Here is a 13,163-nt window from a genome sequence, read left to right as displayed (position 1 = left end):
GCACATGAAAAGATGCTAAACATCACAAATCATTAGGGAAATGCAAATCAAAACCATAATGAGATACCACCTCACACCTAGTCTGATGGCTACTGTAAAAAAACAAAACAGAAAATAAGTGTTGGTGAGGATATGGAGAAATTGGAACCCTTCTGGACTGTTGGGGGGAATGTAAAATAGGTATAGCTGTTGTGGAAAACAGTATGATAGTTTGTTAAAAATAGAATTACTATGTGATCCAGCAATTCCATTTCCGGTTATATACCCCAAAGAGTTGAAAGTAGGATCTCAAAGATACATTTTTACACCCATGTTCATAGTGTTATTCACAGTAACTAAAACTTGGAAACAACCCAAGTGTCCATGATGTGTGAATGGCTAAACAAAATGTGGTATGGTATGTACATACAATGGAATTATTATTTAGTCTTAAAAAGGAAGGAAATTCTGACTTATGCTACAATGTTAATGAACCGTTTGAGGACATGATGCCAATTGCAAAAATACAAATACTGTATGCTTCCATTTATGTGAAGTACCTAGAGTCGTCAAAAATCATAGAGACACAAAGTAGAATGATGATTTCTAGGAGTTGGGGAGAGGGCCAATGGAGAATTGTGTGAAATGTGTAGTTTTAGTTTTGTAAAATGAAGAGTTCTGGAGATGGATGGTGATGGTGGGTGCATAACAGTATGAATGTGTTTAATATCACTGAATTTTACACTTAAAAATGGTTAAGATGGTAAATTTTATGTTACTTGTATTTTGCCACAGTAAAAAAATCATTTAAAAACCATAATTGTAATTAAGGCATGTTAAAGATTCAGCTCAGTTCCCATTTTGGTTCTTACTAGCTAGTAGGCACTGTGGTGCATCCTGGGAATAAAGCTGACCAAGATACAGTTGTAGCTGCCAATAAGCTCAACGTCAAATAAACGTACTTGGAAACATAATTATACTACAGTGTGACAATAAAAGAGATCAGTTAACTTCGTGAGAGGGGAGGTTTCGGAGGGTAGGGGTTGCCTGAGTTGAGTTGTAAAGGATGTCTATTCTAAGCCAACAAGGTGATGAATAAGAGCATTGAAGTCTGGGGTCAAATAAGTTGTACATGAACATAGGGGGTCAAATAAGTTGGTAAGTTAAGAGTTTTATATGTGGGACAATGACAGCAGCAGGTGTGGTCCACAGAAGTAGGCTTTAAAAGAGGTTTGTTCATTACATAGTAGAGTTACATTAAGGAGTTTTAAACATAAATGTTGTGCTTTACAGAGGGAATTCTGGGGCGTGTGTGTGAGTGAGGAGTAGACTGGGGTAAGATAAAGCAGAGCTATGGCAGTAAGTTAGGTGAGTGAGAATCAAGGCCTAAAGTAATTAGTGGTAGAACCGGAGAAAAGAGAAGAGATCTGAGCGTAAATTGAGGAGTAACAGCCATAGAGTTTGGTGCTTGTACATGTTGTGGCTCAGGGACATGAAGTAGGTGAGCGTGACTTACAGATAGGATTTTGATGTGGTCTGTGGTTCTGTCAGCTAAGCTAGGGAAGACTGGAATGATAGGAATGAGAGCAGATTTTGCAGAGTTCACAGGAAAGAGAGGGGGATAAGAGGGTAGAAAGAATCAAGATCAGTCTTAGATTTAATCTGAAGCCCCTGCACAAATCCTTCCAGATAACTTTACTGAGGTCAGCTGTAGTATTGTCCCTCAACATCTCACTCGGTGCCAGTATCAGTCATAATAACGAGCTTTTTTTTAATTAGTTTTATTTGAAGTACTTAAGATGGATTCAGAAGAAAGCAACAAACCCTATTAGTTAAGATCTTTGTGCAACTGAGGTTTTTTATTTGGAAGAAAAATGAAATAAATTTAATTGTTATTTTCCAGTGTATGTATTTTCCAAATTCTTTAAATTTTTTTCATGTATATCCTTTTGACATACATATGTTAAGGTTTTTTATTTTTTAGGTTTTTTTTTTTCACATAAATTGATGACAGGACTTGCATAACAGTGTTACAGTGTTTTCTAACAGCCATAAACATGTGGTACATTTCATAAATAGTTCCTGTTTTTATTCAGTGTTAGTGGATTGATGTTCTTTTGAACATAAGGAAAACCACTTACATTGGCTTAAAAATTGTCAGAAAAAATAAATCTAAATTGGAGGGTAGAAGAGCTTAAATCTAAGATTCTGAAGCACACTACCAGAGAGGTTCATCTCTCTGTCTCACATACTCATATACATATAGACATAAAATATTCTTTTGTAAAAAGTTTGTGTCTCTGGGTTGTTTAAACATAATGCTGCTCAGAGGCGCATGGGTTGACTCTTTCATGTGGTCGTGTGCCAGTTTCTTTATGCTCAAGGTTGACAGGTAACAAAAACTCTTACTTTGGCTGAATCGTAGTTTCCTACCTTTTCAGGGGTGGTTGTCAAATTGTGGTGGACTCCTACACGAGCAGTTTTACTTTAAATATCTGTCTGAGAAAATATGCTAAGACCAAAGACTATTTTGAATCCAGCAGCTGTTTTGAATGAACTCTTGTTTTGTTTTTAATTTAAATCTGTGAAAAGTAGTTCAAATAATCCCAAGTACTATATGGATTTTCAAACCACTTGCTAAAGCTGGAGTCCATGAGGGGGTGGGACTATGAGTTGGGAACCACTGCTCTGGAGAAAGTCTTAAAACATGCTTACTTCTGGGTGTTAAGATTTGAGATGTAGTCTGGAATAAAGATAATACCCTTATAATACCCATCTCTGTCTGCATCTGGCAGAGTAATGGGACTTCTTTTTTGATGTGGATGTATATTATCTTCATAGTGCAGTACAGGTATTTTTTTCCCCTTTAAAAAGTAGTTTCTTAAAAGGGTCGCCTGGGTGATTTCGCCGGTTAAGTGTTGGACTCTTGATTTTGGGTTGGGTCATGATCTCAGGGTTTTGAGACCGAGCCCTGTTTTGGACTCCGCAGAGTCTGCTTGGGATTCTCTCTCCCTCTCTGCACCCCTCCCCCGTGCTCACACATGCTCTCTCTCTTAAAAAAAAAAAAAAAAGGTTTCTTATATTTAAAAAAATTTTTAAGCAATCAAATCTTTTCTCTACCTCTCCTCTCCAGAAATGGGCCTATTATAAAAGGTAAGGCATACCTACTTGATTCTTCTGAAATAGTTTTGGAATTTTGGATATATGAAATTATGCTGATTTGTGTTTCATTTTTATCTTTTAAGGTGGTACTTATTTTTTTCCTGTTCTTGAATATGCAAAAGTATATGCTCACCAGCTAGAGATAACCCATGTTAATATGTTGATCTATTTCTGTCAAAGTTAATTGAGATCACAGTTTGGCATCCTTTCTTCTTCTTTAAATTACTCAACTAATGTTTATATAATTTTTCTGTCATTAAAAAGCCTTTGTAAAATTTTTAAATGGAAAAATGTTTATGTATATTTGTATAATAATTAAGCATTTTTCCTAATGTTGGCTTATCATCATGGCTGATAAGTTAGGAGTAATGAAAGATCAGACTACCTCTGATATAAGTATTGGTCCAATATGTATGTGACATAGTGTATTGATCCAGGTTCATCATTTATCTTTGGAGTTAGTCACTATTCAAGTGAATTTCTGGTTATTTTGTTGTTGACTCTATTCTGTGTTTTCTTTTCTCACATTAATTCTTAATGAATTATTATAGCTTCAGGTTTTATTTTTCTCTCTAAAATATTCATTCACTAATTCAGATTTAAATGCTGACGTTTAGGATAAAGACGGAGATAGAGCCGTTCACCACGCAGCTTTTGGAGACGAAGGTGCGGTAATAGAAGTGCTGCACCGGGGCAGTGCGGACCTAAATGCTCGCAACAAGCGCCGGCAGACGCCGCTTCATATTGCCGTCAATAAAGGCCATCTTCAGGTGGTGAAGACTTTACTGGACTTTGGCTGTCATCCTAGTCTCCAGGTACTACCTTTAATGATGTATATTCTGCAGGCGTTGCTAGGATTCTGTTAAGAGGAAATACTGAGTTCTGTGGTAAGCATTCCTTTGTTATCAGTTCATTTTTGTTTGATCATTCCATGTGATAAAATTGGCAGCTGTTCTTCTTAGAAAAGCCTTTTTAAGGAAAGCGTCAGTAGACTGGTTTTATATGGAGGGTAGGGATGGGGACTTCGTTGCAAAAATACCAGCTTATGAACTGATTTAACTTTATTGATCATGACAGTGAGCTTCAGCAGCTTAAGGAAGTATAATAGGCTGCGTTTAATGATAGTTACTTTATCTAAATTATTTTAATTGTAGCTTAATTTATGTTCAGGTCTTGGTCTAGTCATTAGTTTAGTCTAGGAAGATTTTCTGTTTTGGAAAATATACAGGATTTTAGGGTTGATTTTTTTCAGTAGGACCTAATTTTTGAGGCAGGAGTCACCTAAGAAATGATTCCTCCATAGTTTTAGCAACCAGATGGATTCGATTGGATAGATGTCAGAGAAGCAACGAAGAAGAAAAATAGAAGTAATGGGACTGAGGGTTTGAGAACTGAAAGAGTTGGAGATTTTATTCAGCTTGATGGTTATCAGAGACTGATATTTCTGAGGTACAGCATTTTGGAACTGACAGGGTTTGGAACTTAGAGCCTCTAAGTGGATTATAGAATTGGAGGATGGGGGAGGAATTCCAGGGCCTTAGTTAATCTGTTGAAGGAGAGATAATTTATACCTATTGATTTTTTTTTTTTTTTTTTGGGGGGTCTGAAATGGGAGACAAAGGCATCTGTTGAGAGTGAATGGGGAGCAATAGGTATAGGAAAGGTAATTGAGAAGTGTGATAAATGTTTGGAATAGCTACTGTGAGGACCAGAAGGAAGGACAGATCAGGGCCCATGGAAGCTTATTCCAGCCATATTAAGAGCCTATCTCAAGCTGAAGACATGAATTTTTGTGCCACTAGATGGGAGGCTAGAAAGTGGCTGATTGGATTGAACCTGGGTTAGGAATTTGTTATGACGGTAGATGAGTATATGCCTGGGATTGGCCAATTTTTTCTGTAAAGGGCCAGATGATAATTTAGGCTTTCATGTAGTTTCTATCATGACTATCCAATGCTGCAATTGTAGCATGAAAGCAGCCATCGATAATACATAAGTGGATGTGTGTGGCTGAAATCCAATCAAACTATTTACAAAAACAGGTGGCAGGCTGAAGTTAGCAACTATGGTATAAATCATAGGTATGACTTAACTGAGAATAGTATTTATGAAACTATGAAATAAATGAGGTCTAAATTACCCATTTATGCAGATAACGGATAATGAATAACAGCTTACTACTAAATCAGTTGATTAATGAAAAAGGTAGTCAGCTTGAAAAAAAGGAAGACCGAGACTGCTAAATTTTCTTCTACGTTTGTTTCTATTTTGATTAGCCACTTTCCTGCCCCTTGAAAAAATTTGATTAATATTTTCACCCATGACTACATAATATATTCAGCTGAGGGGCTCTGAAAAACTAATGCCTGGGTCTCACCTCTGGAGATTCTGGTTTATTTGGTCTGGAGAACAGCCTGAGTATCTTTTTTTTTTTTTAAGATTTATTTTTTTATTTTAGAGAGCATGAGAGAGCGCTGCGCTCACGCATGAGCAGGAGGGGCAGAAGGAAGGGAGAGAGAATCCCAAGCAGACTGTGTCAAGCGTGGAGCCTGATGCAGGGCTCAGTCTCACGACCTTGAGATGATGACCTGAGCTGAAACTAAGAGCTGGCGGCTTAACTGACTGCGCCACCCAGGTGCCTTGTGCCTGGGTATCTTTTTAAGAGCTCCCCTACAGAATCTAAATGTGCAGCCAAGGTTGAGAACTATTGACTTTTAATTCATTACTCTAGGGCCCCAAGACTGGCATAGGTTTGTTTTGAAATTTTAGGGCATAACAATTACTGTTAGGAATATGGTATAGTAGGCCATTTTAAACTAATGAATTTTGGGGCAGCTTTTCACCTCATTAATTTTTGTAATTAGCTGAATCCTATTTCAGGTACTTTTTAATTTTATTTTTCCTTTTCTTTGGTACGCTACAACATGTTTATTCTGTTCTCCATATAGATTGAGTATGAGTTTAATATAATGAGGCTAATGTTTCTTGCCTACATCTTAAAATTTAACACAGGATTTTTATTGACGGTTACTGGATATGGTTTCTGTTTAGAAGTTCAGTATACATATTAATATTACATGTGATATTTGGTTCAAGAACTAATGAAAGTTTCTTTAAATTAAAAAAAAGGATTCTGAAGGTGATACCCCTCTTCATGATGCAATAAGTAAGAAACGTGATGACATTCTGGCAGTTCTTCTAGAAGCTGGAGCAGATGTTACCATTACAAACAATAATGGATTTAATGCTCTACACCATGCCGCACTAAGAGGAAATCCCAGGTAAAGATCTCACCTTTACTATTTTATATGTAGTTTAAAAATATTTTCCTAGTGCTGGTTCTTTTTTTCTGATGTTGATGAGGAAATAATGGCTTATTTTCATAGTTTATAAATTATTTTAAAGTCTGTGGAAATTATGTCTTCACTAAATAGATTAGTTTTATATTATTTTTTTATTGTTAAACTAATACAAGTATTATGAAATGACTATTGTAATTTATATATTAAATATGGATATAAAGTATCAAGAATACTTGCTTATATCTAAAGATTTAATTAAAATGCATTCCATTTTGAGATTTTCTTTAAGATCATTCTCATTGTGTCCTCTCATCTTATGTTAAGCATTTGCATGATTTTTTTTTTAAGTAGGCTGCATGCCCAGCGTGTAGCCCAACACAGGGCTTGAACTCAAGACCCTGAGATCAAGACCTGAGCTGAGATCAAGAGTTGGAGGTTTAACTGACTGGGGCCTCCAGCGCCCCATTTGCATGATAATTTTTTTAACTTGTGGCTTTATAAATAACTATTAAGTACCTGATTCCTTATTAATAATATAATTATACAAGCTTGTAGTGTAGATATTCCCCAGCCATTGTTAACAATAGTGATAGGCAGTCTACTAGAAAAAAAATTTGCTGGTTATAGTTTGAGAAAAACTTCTGGGAAATCACAGAACTCAAAGGATCTGCAGAGTCTCACAGAACAGGAAAATACTTAGTTTTGCTTAATCTAGAGCTTTCTGTGAATGAATTTTTGGGAACAACTTAACCTTGAGAAGCATTTTGGAAAATTGCATTAGATGTCTTCAGTTCATAGTTGAATTAAGTTTGCATACCTTGACGAGGGAGCTAGCTGTTCCCTTTGAAGTTTATTTTGACAGTTTAATCTATCCTGAACTCTTTTTTTAGAATTGAGATAAAATTGACATATAATATTGTTAGTTTCAGTTGCGCAATGTAAAATCATTTCATATATGAATATGTTATGAAATTTCCCCTATAAGTCTGGTTAACATCCTTCACCACATGTGATTACAAATATTTTTTCTTGTGATAAGGACTTTTAATATTTGCTCCCTTAGCAACTTTGAAATATACAATACAGTATTAACTAACTATATTATATCCCCATGAATCCTTGTCCTCTGGTTCCATACTGCATTTTTATATCATGTATCCTTGTAGTTTTTGCTACTTCTTTAGCTTCTTAGGATCACCACTAGAGGGTGAGCACAGAGAACAAAAGGATTTTACTGCTATTGCTTGTTGATGCTCCTAACAATGGGTATATAATGTGGGAGGAAATAAATGACCATATTTTAGATGATGTCTTGATTTGTTTTTCAAAGTACAAATATTTGAACACTTCATACTTTGGCTGTGTGAAGGAGACAAAGTAGTATTATATGTTCCCTGCCTTTCAAATAGAAGATGTTGATGAGGATAGCACTTACCACAGGCAAGGCCTCTACTAAATGGTTTACGTGCATTATCTCCTTTAATACTTTCAACAGCTTTTTGAGGCAGGTGTTAATATTCTCTTTTTTATAGATGAAGAACATGAAGCTTATAAAGAGAGGAATTTATGTGTTCAAGATCACACCGCTGACTAGTGGAGCAGCTAGAAGTTGAGCAACAATCTGACTTGATAGCTCTTAGGGGCGCCTGGGTGGCTTAGTTAAGTGTCCGACGCTTGATCTCAGCTCAGGTCTTGATCTCGCGGTCGTGAGTTCAAGCCCCATATTGGGCTACACACTGGGCATGGAGCCTAATTTATTTTATTTAAAAAAATTTTTTTAAATTTAAATTCAATTAATTAACATATAATGTACTATTAGTTTCAGAAAAAGGGGTCAGTGATTCATCAGTCTTGTATAACACCCAGTGCTCATCACATCAGGTGCCCTCCTTAATGTCCATCACCCAGTTATCCCATCTCCCCAACCCCCCCTCCAGCAACCCCGATTCCTATGATTAAGAGTCTCTTATGGTTTGTCTCCCTCTCTGATTTCATCTTGTTTTATTTTTTCCTCTCTTGCCTTATGATCCTCTGTTTTGTTTCTTAAATTCCACGTATGAGTGAGTTCATATGATAGTTGTCTTTCTCCAGTTGACTTATTTCACGTAGCATAATACCCTCTAGTTCCATCCACATCATTGCAAATGGCAAGATTCTGTTTTTTTGATGGCTGAGTAGTATTCCAGTGCGTGTGTGTGTGCATGTGCGTGTGTGTGTGTACACATACCACATCTTTTTTTTTTTTTTTTTTTTTTTAAGATTTTATTTATTTATTTGACAGAGATACAGACAGCCAGCGAGAGAGGGAACACAAGCAGGGGGAGTGGGAGAGAAAGAAGCAGGCTCATAGCGGAAGAGCCTGATGTGGGGCTCGATCCCATAACGCTGGGATCACGCCCTGAGCCGAAGGCAGACGCTTAACCGCTGTGCCACCCAGGCGCCCCATACCACATCTTTTTTATCCATTCATCTGTTGATGGGCATCTGGGCCCTTTCCATAGTTTGGCTCCTGTGGACATTGCTGCTATAAATATTGGGGTGCAGGTGCCCCTTCAGATCACTACATTTGTATCTTTGGGCTAAATATCCAGTAGTGCAATTGCTGGATTATAGGGTAGTTCTGTTCTCAACTTTTTGAGGAACCTCCATACTGTTTTTCAGAGTGGCTGCGCCAGCTTGCATTCCCACCAACAGTGTAAGAGGGTTCCCCTTTCTCTGCATGAAGCCTATTAAAAAAAAAAAAAAAGGAATAAGAGCTCTTAACTACCTTATATTACCTTTTCTGTATTATGGATTCAAGACTGAAACACATGGACAGTGAATGATTTAACTAAGAATGTATTAATACATCCATCAGTCCCCTTACTGCCTCTTTGTTTAGGGATATCTTTGACCACTCTCTCACTAATTCTCAACTTCCATGTAGTTCTCAAATTCCCTTTAGTCTACTAGTCTTTTTCCAATCAATTCCATTCTTCCTATTCCCCCCCTTGTTGCTGATCTAATTAAGTACTCACCACTTTTACGTAAACTATTACAGTATCTTTCTAATTGTTCTCTCTGATTTCACTCTTATCTCTGATTTAACTTTCATACAATTACCAACTTACCATTCTAAAGGCGTTGATGTAATGGCTCCTCTCCCTTGTTCCCAAATCTTCAGTTGCTTCCTATTGTATACATAGAATAAAATTTGCACACCTTGAACTTGGCCTTCATACCCATTTGTGGTGTGTCTTCAGCCTGTCTTTCTAGCTTTATCTCCCACTGATTAAAATCCCTCTTCCTACCTTGCCCTTCAGTTACATTGTGCTGTTCCCCTTTTCTGAAATATTTTGTCTACTTTTTTCATTTATTTAAGCATTTTCTTTAGTCAGGATGTCCTTATCCCCTTTCCTTCTTGATCTTAACCATCTTTCTTTCAGAGATCCTAGATCTCATCATTGAAATTATTTTCTGTTTGCCCTATACTAACTTGTTCTTTGTTCTTATTTTATTGCATTTTATGTCTGTTAGTGTAGTATTTCTCTTTCTGTTAAAACTGTGAGCACTCCTATTCATCTGTGTAGCTCCCACAATACCTTGACTGTGATAGGGACTTAATGAATGTTAGTCTTAATTTGACAGAACAGTGCTAGATGTCACAGGATTTTATGTGATTACTTACAGATTCTGTAGAGAAACTGCTAGAAATTCAAACAGCAATTATTTCAGATTAGAATGGTCACAAGGAGATTTTATTGGGGCGCCTGGGTGACTCAGTCAGTTAAGCGTCTGCCTTCAGCTCAGGTCATGATCCCAGGGTCCTGGGATTGAGCTCCTTGGCAGTCTCCCTGCTCAGCCAGAAGTTTGCTTTCTTCCTCTTACTCTGCCCCCCCCTCGTGCCTACCCCCCCAAATAAATAAATGAAATCTTTAAAAAAAAGAGATTTTATTGAGGGAATTTAGTTTATCATACATATTAAATCATAAAGTTTAAGATAAACTGAAAATTGAAGTGTTTAGGAAATGAGTAACCTTTAAATATTTTGAATTGATTCACTTTACTGGGAGTAGGGGTAGTATATTTAATAATGGTAATAAGCCTATACAAGGAGAAGAGAGTATACTACTTATATTTCTTCAATTCTTGCATATATCTTGAGAATTCCCCTGAAAATTTATAAGGGTGATTCCTCCAATCAAATAACTGGTGTCAGGTGACATTAAAAAAAAAGGAGAAACGTTATTTTTATTCTGCAGCAAAGTGGTGCTTTAGTTAAAGATACATGATTGTTTTTTTATTCCTATTTCCTTGAGACATTTCATGCAGTTGTGACTGTAGATTGCCAGATAAAGAGTATGATTTTAATTGGACACTAAAGAGCGTCAGAAGATAATACAACTTACGTATCAGTTGAAATTGCAAATTGAGGTAGTTTTCAGTTCTTTTTTTCATATCAAATTTTTTATTCTTATAATATGCTTTTCTTCCCTTGTACTGATCAGTGATGTCAAAAGACAGAAGGAATCATTTTTGGTGTACTCAGAATTTTTTAAAAAAGTCTTTGGCCTTAACACTTACTTGAGAAAAGCAGATATAGTTCATTTATTATTTCCAGAACCTAAAATTAGCATTTTTGAGTAAAATATTAGACATGATTAATATGTACCAACATTTTCCCCTTTCTTATAAGCATTTTATAATTTATACTAATGAATCTATTACCTTGAATTATAACATTTTAATTTGTTCTTTGTGACTTTGTTTTAAACTACAGCTATACTTCTTTAGTGTACTGGGCTTAATTGTTGAAATTCATGTGTAGTCGGGTTTTTTTTTTTTTAATTTTTTTTTTTTTTAAAGATTTTATTTATTTACTTGACAGAGATAGAGACAGCCAGCGAGAGAGGGAACACAAGCAGGGGGAGTGGGAGAGGAAGAAGCAGGTTCGTAGCAGAGGAGCCTGATGTGGGGCTCGATCCCAGAACGCCGGGATCACGCCCTGAACCGAAGGCAGACGCTTAACCTCTGTGCCACCCAGGCGCCCCTGTATAGTCGGTTTTCATTGCAATTGATGGTATTTTAGTTAGTGTAATTCTTAGCTAATTTTGAGGTTTTTCTTTTATTAGAATATATATAATTTCTGCAGTGAATCATTTACATCATTGCAAATGTAACTTAATACCAGCAGAAATGTTTACTTATAATTATTTCAATTTATTATGGTTAGCAGTATGGAAAAGTTTCCAAAGTTTATATGTGCACGTGTATACATGTGGGATTTAAGTAGCATTCTATTCCTTAGCTTTGCTGTGAGTAAGCAGTAATAATTAATCAGCCATAAGTTAATAACACAGAGTTATTGGTTGTGCTTTTTAAAAAGAAAATATAATATCCCTGGTTATCCAAAATATGTCTAGATGTCCAATGCTTTTGAAGAATATACTTTGAAATCTAGATTTCAAAGCCTTAGATCAATATAGATTCTGGATTTATAAGCTGATCTTGATTTTTTTCCTCATGATATAACAGTAACTGAAATAAATACATTAAGAGAGAAAGTTATAAAGCCGTTTCTTTTCTTTCAGAATTGTGGGAGACAATATAAGCTTTTTTTTTTTTTTTAAGATTTTATTTATATATTTGACAGAGAGAGAGACAGCCAGCAAGAGAGGGAACACAAGCAGGGGGAGTGGGAGAGGAAGAAGCAGGTTCCCAGCAGAGCAGGGAGCCCGATGTGGGGCTTGATCCCAGGACCCTGGGATCGTGCCCTGAGCCAATGGCAGACACTTAACGACTGAGCCACCCAGGTGCCCCGACAATATAAGCTTTCATTCTGAGACACTGAGTATTTTGGTATCATGGTTTATAAAATTCGGAGCATTTTAGAATAGCAGTTACAATATGTCTTAATATAAGTTTTTTTAAAAGTTCAGGACTCTTAACCAAGAACCGTGCTTTTTCTTATTTTTGATATTTAGAGATATTTTCCTTGGAGTTTAGCCATATTATCTTTTTTTGTGTACGGGTGAAATTTCAGATTTAAATGAAGAGCAGGAAGCATTTCTCTTGTTGAAAACTAAATTTCTTTGGAATGGCTTTAGTTGGCACATTACTTAGGTACTTTCTGAGGATGTTGCATTTTTAGCTCTTAATTAAGTTTTTAGATCTCCTTCACAGGCATGGAAATAAATTAGCAGTATTCTCTGCAGAGCTGGCCAAAAACCAGCCAAGTATTTTAGAAGTACTGATATTAGGTAGGTATTTTGGAGGTACTGTTAACAGTTTTATAAAGTTACTTTATGTAGTGTTATTTACAGATTTTTCTTTAATATAAATTGAGTGTGAAAAGTAGCAGCAAAATATGAATAGACCACATGATGTGATACACTTGTGTCCAGTGCTAAGATAACTTCACAGGTATTTCTTACTTACCTGTTTATTCCCACAAAGGCACATATTAAATCTTACTGAATATGTGAGCAACTCATAATTTTCCCTCTAGAATGTTATGATACCTTTATATAACTTTTTAAATTCTGAAATACAGCCTGGTAAATGATACTACGTTGAATATATGAAGATTTGATAATCCAGACCATATCTTCGTGTTTGATGTTTTTCTTATTAACTCTGAACATGCTGAGTGCTATGTATACAAAGTGAGAGAGTATTAAATGATACTGTACTTACAGTGTGTCTGTTTTCTCTTATATGCCATACATCCATTCAAACACA

At 36.0% G+C, this 13,163-nt stretch overlaps 1 protein-coding gene across 1 annotated transcript in view; it reads left to right on the top strand.

The window, feature by feature from the left end:
• MIB1 (MIB E3 ubiquitin protein ligase 1) overlaps nt 1-13,163 on the top strand; it is a 134,008-nt gene that overhangs the window by 75,972 nt on the left and 44,873 nt on the right. Inside the window, exons 11-12 of the mRNA XM_026496075.4 lie at nt 3,759-3,956; nt 6,271-6,422. Coding sequence (XP_026351860.1) covers nt 3,759-3,956; nt 6,271-6,422 — 350 coding nt within the window. The remainder of the gene's footprint in view (nt 1-3,758; nt 3,957-6,270; nt 6,423-13,163) is intronic.

The sequence above is a fragment of the Ursus arctos genome, unplaced genomic scaffold (assembly GCF_023065955.2).
Source record: "Ursus arctos isolate Adak ecotype North America unplaced genomic scaffold, UrsArc2.0 scaffold_17, whole genome shotgun sequence".
Taxonomy (NCBI): Eukaryota; Metazoa; Chordata; class Mammalia; order Carnivora; family Ursidae; genus Ursus; species Ursus arctos.
The sequence above is the reverse complement of the archived record's forward strand: the minus strand, read 5'-3'. Positions and strand labels throughout refer to the sequence as shown.